The following is an 18,889-nucleotide window of genomic DNA, read 5'->3' on the forward strand; positions in this document are numbered from 1 at the left end:
TTGATACTGAATTGAAAAAAACATTCTTGTGTCTTTGAAGAGACTTGCCTAGAGCTTTGGCCATTACATATTACTCTTGATTCGAGAAAAGAGGATGTTGCGTCAGACTGTTAGATACAGGAGAAACATTCTTATATAATCAGAAGTATCTGAAATGCATGATTTTAGAACAAGGTAGAATCATGTATAAAAGGGATTGAAAATGTTTACATAATCCAAACATCAGTTATAAGATTAACTGCTGTATTCCTGTCTCATTAGGGTAAACCAAGGTTTGACTGTATTTCAGAGCAAGGTTGCCTTCATAGGTTATAGAAATGCTCTTATTTCAGCAGGTCAGTTACTGTTTTAGTAGAATTCAATACCATAGAAGAATGGTGTGTCAAAGTTGTACTTGATTATCAGTCCTTTTTTCCCCCCTTTTTCCTCCATCATTTCAAAGGTATTTGGTAGCATTAGGTTGTACCAAGCCTCTTTGTGACCTCCTGACTGTGATGGATTCCAAAATAGTGCAGGTGGCTTTGAATGGACTTGAAAATATTCTGCGTCTTGGAGAACAAGAATCCAAACAAAATGGAATGGGCATCAATCCTTACTGTGCCCTTATAGAGGAAGCATATGGTAAGCAATTATTTCTTGTGAAGCTGTGCGCTTACAGTTGCCTTATTGGTAACTGAAAAGGGATAATAATGTGTAACACTTTGCTAATATAGTTACAAGCTACTTGGACCTACTATTTACCATACCAATTTCTAGCCATATTTCAGACAAAACTAAATCAATATGCTGGAGTTAAAATTCAGCAAATACCTAATTTAAGGCAGAACAGAACAAAGAAGAGTTCTTAAAGTCCCAAACATTAGTAAGCGAGAAACTCAAAAGTAAAATCAGATCATATCTATGAAATTTAGGCAGATTACTTTTGGTTTCACAAAGTTAATGGTAAAAATAGAATTAATGTTGTTATGAAAACTAAGCTCTTCCATAAGGACCTGGCTAGCCAAAATTGGTCTTTGCAGCTGCTCTACTACAAAATCTATGCAGGCTTCTCTGTGCTTCAGAGGAGGCTAATAATTCTTAGGGGGAATCTTTTGTCTTCAGTGACTGGGGAATACCTGATTAGATATTCCATTACGCATTTTTCTGTAGAGCAAAGTCTCTGATTTCAATGAACCTGAATGGTGGGTTGGGAATTGGGCTTTTAAGATGAAGCAGGTTTATGGAATCCTCTCAACAACCTAATATGGAAGCAGAATAACTTCTGGGTCTCATAATGTTAATCAGCTGGGGAGAATTAAAGGGACCTAAGCTGAATTTGTTCTGCCTTGGCTGTCAGGTTTATGCCTAAAATCTTCAGCCCTTACTATTGAGAGGCAGAGGAAAATAACTGGATTAAATGGCACTTTTGGGCTGACTTCCAGAACATACCTGTCAACCATGGGAGAGCAATAAATAGGCTATTCATAGCCTGTAAGATGTAATAACTACACCCTCACACCACAAAAAGATTGAAACTTGTCTAAAAACATTACAAGTTTTCTACCTGTCCCATGTCCATACTTCAGCCTTTCTTTATTCACCCCTTTTTAAAAAGGGCAAGAATAAGTCACTGGACTTCCCTGAGTAGCCACAGGTAGGAAAATATAAAGTTAAACAGAAACCAGAGTTGTTAAGTATTGGAGGAGGGAAGCTAAGTTCTTTTGGAATTGCAACATGGAACTAGGGATATGTGGGGGCTTCACTGGCAGATGTTTTTCATAAATCACCCTGCTTTTAGAATCAATATTGCATACTAATATTTTTTAATTCTGTGTAAGTAGATATTTTAGCCTCCTTCTGTTTTGCTTTTTTCACATTCATTTCATATTGTTTATAAACTGTCAAATTGAACTGAAAAGGTAAAAAAAAAACTAAGTCTGTAAGTACGTGCCTGATACATTCTCTTATCAGGCTGTTGGGAGTATTTGGCATAGAAGAAATGCACCTTGTTTTTAAAATAATAATCCTGGAGTACTCAGGGCTAATGTATATCAGTGATTTTACAGATTGGTTCAATCTGGGTTGTTTTTCTCTTAAACTAGAAAGTTCCAATTTATTTCATATTAAAACCTAATTCATTGATTCATTCATCACACAACTTAGTGGTAGTATTCATTTATGTGCTTAACTCTATTTTCATCCTGGCTTTGTACTTCACCTTTAAATCTTTTGGAGCTGTTGGATTTAGAGCATGTCTTTTTTTGTTTGTTTTTAAATTTAGGACTGGATAAAATTGAATTTCTTCAAAGACATGAAAACCAAGAGATCTACCAGAAGGCTTTCGAACTTATAGAACATTACTTTGGTGTGGAAGAAGAGGATACCAGTATTGCACCTCAGGTGGACGAGAGTCAGCAACAATTTGTGTTTCAGCAGCAGGAAGCACCAATGGAAGGATTTCAGCTATAACTATTAAAGTGAAGACAAGGCAAAAATATAAACATTTTGTAACTTTTCAGGGGTCTCCTCTTCATGGCCAAAGTTAGAGGAGAGATTGGAATGTGTTTTGCAGAACACAGGTAAAGAAGCAGCCCGTGCACTGTTTATCTAACAGAAAAGTATAACTTTTCATTCAGTGTTTTTGGTTTGGGGTTTTTTTGTATTTGTGTGTACTTCATATGTTCAGAAACTAACTCTGTGAGTAATCAAGTCTAATATAAAGGCTTATGTGATTTTAACAAGAATGGTTAAGCTTGAATAATAACTTCAGTAGGATTTTAGGTAGTGGTTCTGAATTTTTCATGCAATTTCTGCAACTGCAGTAAAGCTGTTGGCAATTGCATTTTGGCAGTAAACTTGACATGCCCAATCTATCTTAAATCTACCTCTATATTGAAGCAAAAAAATTGCTTCAGAAATAAAGCATGAAATAAAGATGAGCTTGTCAAAAGCTAAATTTAGAATGTGAAAAATATTTATTTAAATTGTGAAATGTAATTTTATGCATTATACTTTGCATAGAGCATAAACCAGTGAAATATATTTATAATACATTTAAAAGCATAATGCAGATTTTTGTTTAAGTATATACTGTTTAAATACCAGATGTAGCTTTGAATATGTGACAAAAAAAACTGTTCTGCATTATGTGGTTTTCAAGTTGTAATCACCAGAGAGCTGGCTGGTCATGTGATGCTGGCTCCTTATTTCAAGCTGCTGAACAGCATTAAAGATAAGCTACAAATAAAATACTTTGCTGTGTAAGCAATTGCTGAAGTTGCCACAGGGATGTTGTGATTATGAGAAAGGAGGGAATTTGCGCAGTTGTAAATTATAGGGAAGATGGTTTATGTGACTATCTCCATATTAAAATGTGGTAACAATATAAAAGTTCGATAAATCTTCCAATATTTGCCTTTCTTGAAACATTTACTTATTTAAACAAAGTTTAGACTGTATGTATGTATTGTATTGTATTTTTAACCAAATACGCTACTGCTTTTTGAATTATTTTTTTTTAAGTCAGATGTCTCCATTTTCTTTATTTTAGGCAAGGCTGTAGAAATGTGCCCAGTTATAATCCAAATGTGCTGCTACTAGGGGGAAAACAATCTCTTTTTTCCATTTGATTGAAGGAAAAAGGTTTGCTTTGTTGTAAATATTAAGTATATGAACACCAAAATGAATCTGAAGATGTCTGCTAAATATTTAATTTCTAAAACATGTAATGTTTGTTTGCTACTACCCGCTAAAAGAAATATATCTAAGAATTTGAAACAATTCTTCTGTATGCTTTGAAAATCTACATTAGATTTTTTTTGTATATTCAAAATGTCTATACCACACTGCTTGATCTCACTTACCAGTAGCTAGTCTGAATTTGGATTAATGAAAATGTATAATTGTGGTTAAATATATTAGTTAAATACTGTGTTGAAATAATAGTGAAAGCTTCTTTGAGCTATGAAACTATTTGAACCATGTACAATAGTTGAAATTTCAACAGTTAAAATCACTCTTCCCATGGTAGTGTGCTTGTCACTAAACAAAATGTTGATACACTGAGAAATCCAAATTAGAGCATGGTATCATTTATTATATACTGTGTTCTGGATTTAAACTTGTTTATAAAATGTGCAAATACTGTTTTCAGTTAAAATTCATAATGTGTTTTACTCTGAGACTGTTAAAGCACTATATATTGTGTAGTAGTTTCAAGGTGGAAATTGAAACAGATTTTATAAGATTAATAGTCATTTGTGACTGTTAATATGTTTAAGTATCAAGATGCAATTCAAAAAATTCATCCTCATTAGAAATTTTTCTCCTGGAAATAAAAGGTATGTTATGAAGAAAGGAGTGAATATAGGTGTGTGGTTACTTTGCAGATTCTGTATAATGAAAGATTTAGCAAACACTTTAAACCTAGATTTGTATAGAATACAGCAGGTTTGAATACTGTGCACAGTGCTGAGCCAAATTTTTCATATGTTTGAGAATTGTATTTGTGCCCTTTTTTATGATAGAGACTTTACTATACTGGCATTTTTTGCATCGTCTCTTTAAAGTTCAGGGTAATGATATTGGAAATTTACAGGATTACCAGTTAAATTATGATGATTTCAGTGTTCTTTTAGTGCAAGAATAATCATAAGTATTCAGGTAACAGGGTATTCCACTGTTTCTTGCAAACATTGTTTTGATATTACATAAGCCAGCTGTGCCTGCTTTTATTTTTGAGGACCCTGTAGACACTGCATTTATAAGCCTCTTCAGTTAAGCCAAATCTAAACTTTAAAAAAAACAAAAAACCTAATTAAGACTTGTAAATGGGGGGGCGGGGGGACTTCAAGTATTATACTTATTTGAGAGGATTACTTTGTGGATATATTATTGTGTAGGTCTGAATGGTTAAAGTGACTGCACTTTATGTATGTAAATACAAATTCATGCCTATGGTATATTCAAATTAGTGCTTTTAGTGTAAATAGGAACTAAAATTGATGGACTTTGGTTACTGAAAGGGACACTAGTTATTTAATATCAATATTTGGTTAATCCTAAAAGTGTTAAATCTGGCATTATCCTATCATGTTGCTGTGTGTGTGTATACCTAAAATCCACCAGTCTCACTGGGAACACTTGTTTTTTTTAAATAGATATTGTTAATGAATGATCATGGAATAAGAATGTTTTCACAAGTTAACAAAACCTGTTGTCAGAACTGACACTGATGGCATCAGTGATGCTTAGGAAAACAATGACACTGACAGAAAAAAATCAGCTCTGCTCTGTGGAAAGCATTTAGGAGTGGGGGATTGAGCAGGGGCTGTGTTTGCTAAATAGATTTTTTTTTTTCCATACTGGTTTTATCCAGAAGGCTATTACAAGTTGTGGGGGGGTTGTTTAAATAATAGACAAAGTACTAAAGTGTCTCTTAGTTATGCAGCTGGTTCCAAAAAACAAGTGTTTTTCAAAATAGCATACCAGTTGTTCTGTTTGAATTTGAATTCTGACAAGTTAATCTATGCAAATATGCCACATCTGTTTTAGTTTCATAAACTGTTTGACACTAAATCATAACTAATTTTCTACTGAATTTTTATCATAGCACTTTTTGTCTTTGAGAACTTTGTTCATACTGCTGTTTAATTTTGTAGTATTTTCTTTAAACACTATTGCTAGCAGCAATCAGAAGAGGAAAACAAAAAATAGTAATGTTGGTGCAGAAATAACTTTACTGTAGAACGAGTTTGGAAAATGATCTCTACTGGGTCTATGTGTAAAAGATGCACTATCCTTTTTCCTCCATGGTCAGTTACCTCAGTTGGGTTTTTGTCTTACAAAAATTAAATCATAAGATTGAGGTGAGACTTTTTTTTTAAAGTTCAAATTGATATGCAGGGTAAAATGCCTGCTGCTTAGCATGAAACCAGTGCAAAGGTTAATTGAAATCTTAAATGAGAAATTTTTCATTCTCACTCATGCTGTTATGGTTTTATGTAATGTATCAATCTAAAATGCCTATATTGACTTTAAGTAGAGTGATCGTGCATCTTTTAATCCAGACTGGAGGCCCGTTATTGTATATCTTTACAAACCAACACGTGAAAAGTATGCAATATTATGGAATGTTTCAATTCAGAATACTATACACAAACTAATAAAAGCTATTTTACAGTGGTGCGTGTATTCATTAGTATTCTAAAATTAGTCCTGATTCTTAGAAAATAGCAAATATAAATACAATCTCTATACTAATGTAAGAGCTGAATTCAGTAAAAACTGTGGCTGACTTCCATGCTATATAATAGTGTGCCATGCTAGAAAAATCAGCTTTATGGAGAGGGGGTTAAGCAAAATATTGCATGAAGTGACTTAAAACTAGCCTTGAAAATATCTCCTCCCTAAGCATCACATGCCTCTGACCAACACCATCCTTTCTTTGTTTGCAAAATTAATGGGAGCTCCCAAGAGTTTTCGGAGGAAAAGTCTATAGAGACTAAAATGCTGCTTATTGTGTTTTTAGTTCGCAAAAGAACTAAGTAAACTTTAGCAAGACAAGGTGGGTGAGGTAATATCTTTTATTGGATTGACTTCTGTTGGTGGGGGAGACAAGCTTTTGAGGTTGGTCCAATAAAAGAGATTACCCCTCACGCCCTCTCTCTAATATCTGGTACCGACACAGCTACAACATTGCATAAGTAAACTGTCAGTTCAGCCTGGTCTAGTAAATGAGATTCAACAGAGATACTGTAGTGATGCTATTAATTTTTCCAACTACATAGTCACTGGCTTCCCTAGTATTTAAATGATTTGTGGCTTGCACAATTTTTTTAGTATGCTTTCATTTCTTTAATATATAACAGTTTTCAAATGGTGGTTTTTGTCAGTAATTCAATTTTGTGTCTATAGAAAAATGTCCAGAATCAAATCTAGCAGGAAGAGATTTCAGGACAGGGTAAGTGATGTATGTGTTGTCTTTGTGGACAGTTACATATTTTTATCAAATTGAGGCAAAAAAAAAAAGTCTCTTGAAACTGGAATTATTAGAACTTTCTAAAGATTTGAACTGACCTTGGTCATCTGCTGCAAGTACTGAAAATATCTCTGTGTAATGTAGAAAAAGACACCCTATTCACTTTGTTCCCAACATTTTTTTGAGTGTAACATTGTTGGGCTCCAATGTGTTGATGTTTAACATAGCAGTCTGATAACTAGACAGTCACTAATTATGCCAAGTAACATTTGTTTTTTGTGGTGTTTGCTCCTACTAGCAAATCCACAGTTTTTAATAGAAATATTATTTAGTCTTAAATTCTGCTGATGTTGCAGCCTCTTCACGCCACTTGGCTTTCTTTGCTAGGTTCCAGCTTGTTAGGGACTCATGGTGTTCAGCCTGCAGAAATAAAACATCAGCTTAAGAGTAGTGTCCTGTGAATCACTAAATTACACTTAAGAAAAACCTTGCATAATGGTAGTAGCTAATGTTTATCTCATGCTTCATGAATACAGGTTTGTGGAGGGAGAAGCGTTAACTAAAATACATACATTTAAATTAAATTTGAGTCAGTAGCAACAATTTATCTATATACAGTATCTATAGATATAGAGACCTCTCTATATCTACATATATATATCTTGTAAATATTGATGGAACTTATCACCTTGTTTTTTAAAAATATGTGGCAACATACCTACCCTTCTAGCTGATGCAATCACAGCAAAGCAGGCGATAATTGTGAGGCCAATCATTAGATAACAGGCTTTTACTCGAGCTTTGTTTCTTGCAATGTCCAGCATTTCTGGCCTACAATTAAAATTGCATTAAACAAAATTAGCATGAAACATCAAGAAGTTAGTTCAGCAAACCACAGATACAGCTATGGTTGGTTTTTTTTTTAAAACAGAAATTAAATACCCTGTAGGAATAAACTTCCAGCTGCTAATACGTGACCATTGTGGGCTTGGCATTTATTACTTGGCATTGTCTAACTATTGACTGTTTTGCACAGTAGGACCTAATCCATCTCTGTAAACACTGCAAGACGGATTTGAGATTCTTGATCTTTCCTATAACTATTTGCAATGCTTGAGATAAGCAGGGCGTAAACCACATTTAAAGTTATTGGTCAGTAGTGATGTGGTGAATTTCAAATACTTCCACATATATGAAAGGATTCTGTTAGAAGGGAACTGGCATTGCTTGATGTGAGGAGTTCTCTTGACTGTTCCGAAATAGATGCATGTATTAGTTGTAATACCTAAACAGCACTTCAAAAACTGCTTTAAGTTTTGATTGTATCCCAATCTACTATAGATCTGGGATTTCACATATCTGATTATGTTAATAAAACTGATCAGTTTCACACCATCATGGGTTTTAGTTTTATGCATCACCCATTTATTTTTAAAAGGATAATTTTGGTATTAAATTAGCATAGGCAACATTTGCATGCTTTCAGTTTTGCATGCCTAAAAAAGAACAGATCATGCTGGCCATGACAGAGGTAGTGTGATTTGTTGACTCCATAGAGCATAGACAGGCCTTTCCTTGAAAGGTGTTTGCCACACTTACATTCAAATACAGCTTTTTACCTACCAGAAAACCCAACACCCTCTTTCCTCCTTATCCTGGCTTTCAATAATCCCACCCCCTTGCTTCAGATCTCCTCCGTCACTTGCTGGTTCTCTCCTTGTTCTCAATGCATACATTCCTGATTTTAGCTTTCTCTGCTTTCTAGTTCCTGAAATAATTGGGAACCACTAGTGGACCATGCACTAAACACATGCTGGGAAGCAGAAAAACACAGAATCTCTCCAAAACACACACAAATGGTCCAAGTTTGATTTCACCCTTTTGCCTGCTGGATATGAGGCCTGGAAACAGTATTCTGAAGATTACCCTTGCATCAGGAACCATAGGGTTAGAAAGGACTGCAAGTGTCATCTAGCCCAGTGGTTCTCAAATTTATTTGATTTGTGCCTCCTTCTTTGTAATAGTTTATGCCACTGCCCTCCCACCTCCTGTCACACAAGTGCATATACTGCCACCTTGCTTTGAAGGCAGAATGGAGAGTGGCGCCTGCTGGCTAAGCACCCAGCTCTCAAAGCAATGCCATTGCCATCAGCACAGAATTAAGGGTGGCACTACCATACCATTCCACACGTACTAATTTGCTGCTGCTGGCCACAGCGTTGCCTTCAGAACTGGGTGCCTGTCCAGCAGCTGCCACTTTCCCAACGCTTTTCATGCTCCCCATCCACCAGAATACATTACTGCCCCCCAGTTTGAGAACTTGTGATTTAGTCTAACCCCTTGCCACGATGCAGGATTTGCTGTCTAAGCCATCCAATTTCATCTGTTCACTTTTTGCATTAAATGGTCTTTGGAAATTCAGTTTTAGTTTTAATTGGCTCTTCATTTTTTTTAAATACCCGGTACATTCTAAAAGGCATCCCATATGAAGAGAGAGACTTTTAAAACTACATCTAAATAGCTTAGACTACAGTTTTACACCTTCCTTCCAAAAAATTACCCTGTGAAGTGCACAAACACAAGAACCTGACAGCATTACTAGCAGACAAAGCATTTGGTAACAATCTCTGCCAAAATCTATCTTAACGTAGAATATTTTTAAAAGGGAAAGGGTATAGTGAAATTGTGGGGCCTGCAGTGCTTCCCCTCAGCCCATAAAATCTTAGCACCACACACAGTGGCAGATCTTACAAGCAACTGAGCTTACTGTAAATGAGGGTTATGAGTTGAGGGTGTAGTGCACCTCCAAGGGGATTGTCAGGGCTTGCAGGTTTGATCATCGGTGTGAGGATACTGTAGCTGTATTTCATAATGCTAAACATATTAGGTATGAGATCAAAACCAGACTAGCACATAAAACTATTAATCTAGGATCCATTTGGAGCAGCAGAAGCCAAAATATAAATGCATTACTTGTTTGCCTTAATGCCTTAATCATATTTCACAATGCACTAATTGAAGCTGTTCTGAAGCAGAATCCCACTTCCTACCTGCTTTCTGCCACTGTTTCAAGGAAACAGACCTAATTATGGTTTTCTGTAGTCTTTCATTAAGGACTGTATCTCTCAATCCTTACTCAAGCCAAACTCCTACTGAAATCAGTGGAGATTTGTTTAAGCAAATCTTGAACAAGGACTGCAGGATTTGGTCCTTAATGCCAAATGTCCTACAGGAGCAGATTTTACTCACATGTAAAATTTGCTTTGCCATTGCAAAGGGCCATTTTGATAGCTAATCATTTTCATTTTTAATTGCTTTACATTTGAATCTTCCAAAAATACATATTACATTGCTCTCCTATTTCTCTCTAAAGGATAACTCTCTTGTACTGAAGACTGAGTGTGAATTTTTGACCCTGTTGAAGTCACAGAAGTTTTGCCACTGACTTCAAGAGGTCAGGATTTCTCACTAAGGGAGGACATTTTGACAAGAGTGCAGGGAACAGCCATGAGATTAATATTAGACAAAAGTTGGGGCTATTGTTGCTTGCAGAGATGCTCTTGCTTATTTTCTCAGCTGCAGTAGGAATGAAACTTGGGAACAATGGAAACATCCTGGAGTCATTCTTGAAACTGTCAAGTATCAGTGGGGTAGCCGTGTTAGTCTGGATCTGTAAAAAGCAACAGTGAGTCCTGTGGCACCTTAAAGACTAACAGACGTATTGGAGCATAAGCTTTCTTGGGTATGTCTGACAAAGTGGGTATTCACCCATGAAAGCTTATGCTCCAATACGTCTGTTAGTCTTTAAGGTGCCACAGGACTCATTGTTGCTTTATCCTTGAAACTGCCTCTTAATAAAGTCCAATATGTTATATATGGCCAACCAGGGATGAAGGCTGGTGATATAAAGTACAGTTCTTCTTTGGATGAGTTACATTTTGTATCAATGAGGCTGAGGAATGAACATTAACTAATGTTACATGAACTTCACATTTATATTTAACTACTTAGGGAGGGAAAAGGGAGAAGAATTGTCAGTGACATGAACTGAACTGGTGGTGGTTAGTGGGGGAGCAATATTTTGGCATCAAGACTTACTCTCAGGGTATTCAGTATTGTCCTAGAAATACCTCTTTTAAAGTACAGTATTTTTTTTAACAGGCAGTAAGTACATGCTTCTATCTCTCCTCCCACCCTCTTTCTCAAATACTTCCTTGCCTTGTAATAAAGTGTATGGAATGGATGATCACTAAATGATGACATCAAACAAGTTAGAAGATATATTTTGTTTATGTAGTCCGTAAACAGAAACTACCATTTACTGATACAGTCTTCCTCTGATTACACATTAGCTCTAAACCAAGCAAATAAACAAGTTGGTCTGTAAATACAACCAAAGCTCAAACCACTGCTGCACTTAAGGCCAAATCCTGTCTACCTTGCTCAGGGGTGTAGTTCTGTTTACTGATGATGATGATTGATGAGCACCGGGTCTTGGCTCTTAAACTGTAAAATCATCTAAATATACCTGAAATCCTCAAGGAAAATTTGACCTTTCAAATGTTGTAAAACATTGACAGGTTCAAACTTTTGGGGCAGTTAGAAAAGGCGGAACCGTCTTTTCAGCCTAGTAAGCCTCAGTAGGAACCAATAATGAACTTACGGGATCCTTGAGGGAATCTCTTCTTCAGTCTTGAAGCGTCCTGTCCACATGAGGATTTTTTTGTCAAAGTTGGAAGGTTTGTAACTACCAGGTACTTTGTACATCTTCTCAGCTGAAAGATAGCCAGAGAAAAGCACCTCATCACTTTGTGCACTGAAGAGGTAATAGGATTGGTGGGGAGTGTCCCTAGCCATGGTCCATCTCTTACTGGGTTCAGGGCTTTTTTTTGTTCTGGTAAAGACCTTAACCTTTACTCTTGAGTAACCTTTCTTGTACCTCAAATCACTTATGTTCTCTATGTTTGCAGTGGTGGTGTGGCCAAGATGGTTCCAGGATACTAGAGAGACAAAATGGGCGAGGTAATGTCTTTTACTGTACCAACTTCTGTTGCTGAAAGAAATTGGAAGAAGAGCTCAGTGGAGCTCAAAAGCTTCTCTCTCTCATTTTGGGTCACACTTATGGATCGGTGTAGAAGTGTGGATCTACCAGGAATCTGCTGATTTTTGTACCCATGTGGCTGAATTGTACTATCAACCTAAAGAACAAGTCTGCCTGCTCCTATTGCACCTCAAAAATTTAAACCCTGCTGCACTATGGCGCATGAGTATTGAAAATCCTCATTTCCACACCTGGCTCCAGCCAATTTTTAACCCCACCCCCCAATGCTAAAGCCTCATCAGAGAACAAGTTTGGCTGCTTCCATTCCAGCAAAACCATCCAGATGTTAATTCAGCCTGGGTCTAGGACAGGTCTTTGAACCCGGATCTGGTAGCTGGATCCTCCAAGACTTTGGCCCCAGTCACCCAAATTCCACAGTTTAACAGGAGAACATGTTCATCTGTTTCTGCTGCATCTTCAAAATCCAGCCTCAGTGGCATCCTAGTGTATCAGCACCTTAAACTAGATACTCAGACTGAGACTCTGGAGCCACAAGTGGCTCTTTAATGTGTTTCTTATGGCTGTTTGCAGGGCATATTAAAAAAACGTGATTTAATTATTAACCAATCTGGATCCTTTTAATGTTATTAACCAATTGTAAAATATTTGCTTAGTCATTTTGCTGTGAGACTAAAGTGGGTGTTGTTCATTTACGTCCCCCAACGAATTCACACTACTCTGACTCTTTTGGGTAATGTTGACCGCCAATTTGGCTCCTGAACAGCTGGGGGTCCCACTACCACTGACTTAAATGCTCAGATCAAGCTGCTGCATCTTGGCAACTTTGGCCCCAACTCCATAAATGTTGCCCTCAAAATCGAGAACAAATGCCTCTACTACTCCATCATCAAAAGGTAGCCCCCATGCCATCTCCTCCTGGGGCAGGCCGGAGGGTGGTTTTATTTGGGGGCGAGGGGAGAAGTAGCCTTGTTCTCTGTGTTAACGGTACAGTTTGGGGGCTTGGGTCCAAACATTGGCTGGATCGAGGCAGCTCCAGCGTTTATTCTCTCTCCCACCCCCACCCTTTACTGGCCTGAAGCAGAAGGGAGATCCGGAGCGCTGGGCAGAGCTGCAAACGCCCCGATCGGACACGTCCCAGCGGGGAGCCCCTGGTGCTTGCCTGGGGCGGGGTGCAGCGCAGCCGGAGAGGAGGCGAGAGGGTCTCTGTGAGTCACAGCACAGGGGAGCCCCCGGGCTCCCCGTTTACTCACCCGAGCTGATGGCCCCTGGGCTTCGGTTGTGGGCGCTGCTGGAGGAAGCTGCAGTGGCCGCGATCCCACGGGCTGCCGGCCGGAGCAGGGGGGCGTGCAGCTGCCCTTCGCCCAGGAGCCGGCCCAGGCAGGCGCGGCTCCCAGCTGCCGCCAGCATGGCGAGGACCGCGCTGCTTGGCTGCCGCCTCCGAGCCGGCTGAGGCTGGGCAGGCAACGCGGAGAGGGGACCCCGCACCCCCTGCAGTCCAGAGAGCAGCCGGCACCGGCTCCAGCCCCTCGCAGCCTCCCTTCGACCGCCCCCTCCTCAGGACCCGGGAGCGCCAGCCTCTGCCCCCACACCGCTCGCTAGCTCAGCTCAGCTCAGGGCTGCAGCCCCCTCGGGATCTGCCTCCTCCCTCCAGCCCAGCGAACTTCACCAGCCCCCTCCACCCGCCGTGCCATAATTCCCCCCATGGGAAAACTGCTTGTCCCAGCTGCTGCAGCTCTGGTCCAGCAAGCAAGTGGCTGGTGCTTCCCTCTCACCCCTTGGGAAATGCTGCTGCTGCCACTTCTCTCAGTCATCTCCTATGCGGGAAGGAGGGAGGGAGCTGTTTCTCTTCGCTCATTAGGATGACCCATCTCCGATCTCCATGTGCCTGCCCTCTGGGCCGGGAAGCGTGACTTCTTACCTGCTACCCCCTCAAACTGCGGTCCCCAGCAGTTCTCTCCTTTCTGCTCCGATGAGCTGGATCCGATGGGTGCGAGAAACCAGGGAAAGTTTTGCTTCTCGCTGGGCCAGGGTTGAGAGGGCTGATCCAGGCTGGCAAAATGTGAAGGAGAGGGAAACACCAGCATTTTGCTACACACTAGTAAAGTTGTGTGGTCAGAAAATACTTCACACCAATGTGGGATAGACCCATTGTAAATTAGCAAATGGGGGAAGGGAGAAAGGAGACTGAAAGTCAGTGCCTGCACATCAGACTTCCCTCTTGCCAGTCCTCAAGTATCAAGTAACTGCCCCAGTGTGCACAATCTCTAGAAAAACGGAGGCCTGATTCTTGAATGGCACCATTAGCTGCAACCACAATTCAAATAATAACAATAGATCCCATCCCTGCATAGATTCTCACTGCTGCCATTCTAGGAAAATGCCAACAGCAGCACAAATAAAGGGTTTGCCAACATGAGACCTCATCATGTTCCCATACGCATGAAATGACCAACAAGAAAATTTAGATGTTCTGTTTAAAAGGGACTCATAAATCACCTTCTTGCCTCTAGCAAGGTGCAGTGTAAAATACCCATTAGCATGCAAAACCAACAGCTAATTTTCCAAAACTTCGAAGTATCAGAGCTAATCTCAGTGTTGCTAAATTATGTTTCTAGCCCTTCTCCATGTAAAAATGGTCTTGTGAATGAAAGTTAACAGACTGCAGGGACTGAAAACTCATCACTGATTTTTCCTAAAGATCCTGGATTATTCATTGTACCCCTTCTGCCACCCATGTCTGGCCTTTGTCACTCCATGAATCCCCTGGTCACAGGTGCCTCAGTCATTGGAAGGAACCCCACCAGTTTGTGGTTGAGGGAGGCAGTGCCATGCATGCTGTAACTGATAGTAACAATGCTGCTTCGTGCAGCCTCCCAGCAGACTTTTCCCTTCTGAGAGGGGTCAACTATCTCAGCAGGTTATCACAGTGCAGCTTTATTGCTGTCAAAGTTCTTGAGAAGTGATAGTGAGTTTCCATGCTTAGTTTGCTTGCTTGCCTGCTGTGGAAAAATATCACAACTGGCAAAAGGAGTCACAGTTTGTCAAATGGCAAACAGTTCTTTAGATTCTAAAGTTTAGAACACAGGCTGTGGGATCAACCTAGCAAAAATGGTTCCCAAGGTTACTCTCCCAGGGTTTTGCTCCAATAAAAGCCTGAGGCTGGATTCTCAGCCCTATGGTGGCTCTTTTGTCTTCCTTTGGCTTTTCAAAAACCTGCAAAGCCAGCTTAACTGGCCAGCTGATGATTTCTCCTCCGTGATCTAGAGCTGATGCAGTTCCTGGTGTAGGGGCATTCCTGGGAGAAATGGGGGAGCTCTCTGTGTCCTGGTAATCCTATTGCCAGACAGTCCCTTTGGGGCAACAGGCAGCTTGGCATAGCTTAGAGCAGCCCTGCAGCTTTAGGAACCAAAGTGGCCTCTTGCCTGCCCCAAGATTGGGGGAACCCAAAGATGGCATAAAGCCACCTTCCCTTTCATCCCTTGCCCCTCACTGAGTGCAGCTCTCTAGACTAGAAAATCTAGCCCCTGGTACACAAGGGTGTTATAATTCTGGTTGCTTTATGATAGCAACCTTAGGGAACTCCTGAAATCTTCAGGATGCAGTAAATAGCCTTTTTCTTCACTTTGCTGTTTATAGAGGAATGTAGAGTTTCACATGTCTTTCCTATGGTATCTTCACCTAATAAAAAAACAAAATAGTTTCCACATAGAAAGCAGTATGCTTAGTACTTCCAGCACAGGAAACCATCTGCTTTATATCATGGATGGGAGGAGAGTTTTTTGTTTTATTCCCCATGTATGCACACAGTACATTATTTGTGTACATCCTAAAAGAGCAGCCCAGTATGCCCAAGTGCCTTTTGCAAAAATTGGAGATGTGTTGAAAATGCAGCTGAGGAAGTGACGTGGATTTTGCATTATTTAGTTCCTTGCAGAATTTCCTCATGTAGTTTTCCTCACGATTTGCTGCAGAAGTAAACCATTTCTCTCCATTCTATGGCACACAAACTAACTTTTTCTTCAGATGTGCTGCAAATGGAACAGAATTGCAAGATGAAATTACCTCCTGGTCAGCCATGATGATGCATTTTTTCCACTAGGAATTTTGATGGCAAAAGTTAAAAAAAAAAAAAAAGCTGCCAGTGGAAGATGCCCATGAATCTTTTGTACCAAGTATTTCTGTTGATTTAATCAAATTAATAATATGTTCCACTGCTGGGTGACAGAAATGTGTTGCATATTTTTCATTCATTTGGCTCCATTTAGGAAGTCCTCTGGTAGCCAGAGCACAGTTGGAAAGCAGCACCTGAATGAGACCACCCTCCTGAGTCCATCTGCCCCCTGGCTCTAGCAAACTTGCATGCTACATCTCTTTTCTCACCTTTTACATTAGAATCCACCGCTGGTAGCAGAAAGAGATGTGGAACAAACCATTTTCATTTTTCAATACAAAGCTGAATCAATATGTCCCATATGCTACACTGTCACATACATCACTATTTCTAGGATATCACCACTTCTCTCAAAGCTCAAAAATGCAAATTCTAATGAAATACTTCTACATTTATTCCAGATAAGTACTTTTTACCTTTTCTGCTTTTACAATGCTTGACAGAGCAAAGAGGTGCAGTATAATTGGAGGGACCTCAGGCAGTGGTAGTAGGTAGCCAACTTTCTACTCACACAAAACCAAACACCCTTGCCCCACTGTGACGAGTTCAATCACAGAGACCCCCCTGGGACTGTCACCTGGTGTGCTGAATTTACCTCTGAGCCCATTTTCCCTGCCAGCTTGGGACGTCCAGAACCCTGCCTTGTTGAGCCAGACATGCTAGCCTGCTGGTCCATGCCCCCAAAGCTGCAGACTTAACTGAAAACAGCTCAGTAGGTTGCCTATCTCCAGCACCCAGATACCCAGATCCCAATGGGATCCAAACCCCAAATAAATCCATTTTATTCTGTATAAAGTTTATATAGGGTAAATTCATAAATTGTCCGCCCTCTAGGACACTGATAGAGAGATATGTAAAGCTGTTTGCTCCCTGGGGTATTAATCACTTACTCTGGGTTTATTAATAAAAGTGATTTGATTAAGTAAAAAAAATAGGATTTAAGTGGTTTGAAGTAATAACAGAGAGAACAAGGTAAGTCACCAAGCAAACTAAAGCAAAAACACGCAAGTCTAAGCCTAATAAGTTAAGAAACTGATTACAGGTAATATCTCCCCCTCAGAGATGTTCCAATAAGCTTCTTTCACAGACTAGACTCCTTCTTAGTCTGGGCCCAATCCTTTCCCCTGGTACAGTCCTTGTTAGTTCCAGCAGACATTTCAGGTGGTAAGCAGGGGTTTTCTCATGACTGGCAGCCCCCTTTGTCCTGCTCCACCCCCTTTTATAGCTTTGGCAGTAGGCGGGAATCTTTTGTCTCTCTGGGTCTCCACCCATCCTACTAAATGGAAAAGTACAAGGATTAAAATGGATTTCGTTATCAGGTAACATGGTCACATGTCACTGTAAGACCCCCTAGTCTCCATTTTTCCTGGGTTGGCCCACATGTACACAGGTTTGAAGGTAACAACCATTTACAACCAATTGTCCTAGTCAATGAGCACCATCAAGATTCTAAACCACCATTAATGGCCCACACTTTGCATAATTACAATAGGACCTCAGAGTTATACTTCATATTTAGCTTCAGATACAAGAATGATACATGCATACAAATAGGAGGAATATATTCAGTAGTTATAACCTTTGTTATGATACATTACAAAAGACCTTTTGCTTAAAGCATATTTCAGTTACATCATATTCAAAAGCATACTTCCATAAAGCATATGGTGTGCAACGTCACACCCACCCCCTGCCACACCCCTCATCCAAGTTCCCACCCTGCCCTGCCCCTTCTCTGAAGCCCCGCCCCCACTCACTGCATTCCCCTCCCCCATCACTCGCTTTCCCTACCCTCACTTGCTAATTTTCGCCAGGCTTGCTCAGGGGGTTGGGGTTTGGGTGGTGGGGGGAGGGCTCTGGCTGGGGGTGTGGGCTCTGAGGTGGGGCCGGACATGAGGTGTTCAGGCTGCAGGAAGTGGCTCTGGGCTGCAGCAGGGGGTTGGGGTGTAGGGGGGTGAGGCTCTGGCTGGGGGTGTGGGCTCTTGTGTGGGGCCAGGGATGAGGGATTTGGGATAGAGGAGGGGGCTCTGGGCTGGGGCAGGGGGTTGGGGTGTGGGGGAGTGTGAGGGCTCCAGCTGAGGGTGCAGACCCTGGGGTGGGGCTGGGGATGAGAGGTTTGGGGTGTAGGAGGGTGCTCAGGGCTGGGACCGAGGGGTTTGGAGGGTGGGAGGGGGATCAGGGCTGGGGCATGTGGGGGTAAGGGCTCTGTCTGGGGGTATGGGCTCTGAGATGGGGCTAGGGATGAGGGGTTTGGGGTATGCCACTAACTGTACTTTTAACGGCCACCAGGGTTAACGGACTTTTAACGGACGCTGACTGGAGCCGCCAGGGTCCCTTTTCGACCAGGTATTCCAGTTGAAAACCAGATGCCTGGCAACCCTAAGTGGTAGCAGCTCACTTTCTTATATTCTCTGCCTGTGGCACGCACCAGTTTGGTCTAGCTCAAGCTATTAGGCTCATTTGGGGGGTATCTGGGTGAAATTTAAGGGCCTGTGATATACAGGAAGTCAGACTACATGATCTAATGGGCCCTTCGGTCCTTAAATTCTGTGAAATGATGGAAGATCAGTTGTATTTTTAAAAGTTACAATTTACATTTGTAATACTAATTAGTATCTCTACATCAATTGAAACAAATATATGTAGATTTTAGAAGAAATGGGAAAGAAACCACTGCAAACAGCAGCACAACACCAAT

General features: G+C 40.5%; 2 protein-coding genes across 4 annotated transcripts in view; one reads left to right on the forward strand and one right to left on the reverse strand.

Moving 5' to 3' along the window:
- KPNA5 (karyopherin subunit alpha 5) overlaps positions 1–6,159 on the forward strand; it is a 31,586-nt gene extending 25,427 nt beyond the window's left edge. Inside the window, exons 13-14 of the mRNA XM_045008600.1 lie at positions 443–621; positions 2,261–6,159. Coding sequence (XP_044864535.1) covers positions 443–621; positions 2,261–2,448 — 367 coding nt within the window. The 3' untranslated portion in view covers positions 2,449–6,159. The remainder of the gene's footprint in view (positions 1–442; positions 622–2,260) is intronic.
- Positions 6,160–6,725: 566 nt separating this feature from the next.
- On the reverse strand, positions 6,726–14,336 carry FAM162B (family with sequence similarity 162 member B). 3 transcript variants are annotated; one of them, XM_045008611.1, is made up of 4 exons: positions 13,939–14,336; positions 11,622–11,733; positions 7,677–7,789; positions 6,726–7,378 (listed from the first exon to the last, which is right to left on the reverse strand). In XM_045008611.1, exons 1-4 carry the CDS (start codon positions 14,102–14,104, stop codon positions 7,374–7,376), a joined length of 396 nt encoding a protein of 131 aa, XP_044864546.1. In that variant the 5' UTR covers positions 14,105–14,336; the 3' UTR covers positions 6,726–7,373. The 3 variants fall into 3 exon arrangements, with proteins under 3 accessions (XP_044864546.1, XP_044864544.1, XP_044864545.1); XM_045008609.1 differs by having other exon boundaries at positions 7,681–7,789; positions 13,939–14,334; XM_045008610.1 differs by lacking the exon at positions 13,939–14,336 and adding an exon at positions 13,271–13,786 and having other exon boundaries at positions 7,681–7,789.
- Between the last annotated feature and the right edge of the window lie 4,553 nt (positions 14,337–18,889).

Source organism: Mauremys mutica, chromosome 3 (assembly GCF_020497125.1).
Source record: "Mauremys mutica isolate MM-2020 ecotype Southern chromosome 3, ASM2049712v1, whole genome shotgun sequence".
Classification (NCBI taxonomy): domain Eukaryota; kingdom Metazoa; phylum Chordata; order Testudines; family Geoemydidae; genus Mauremys; species Mauremys mutica.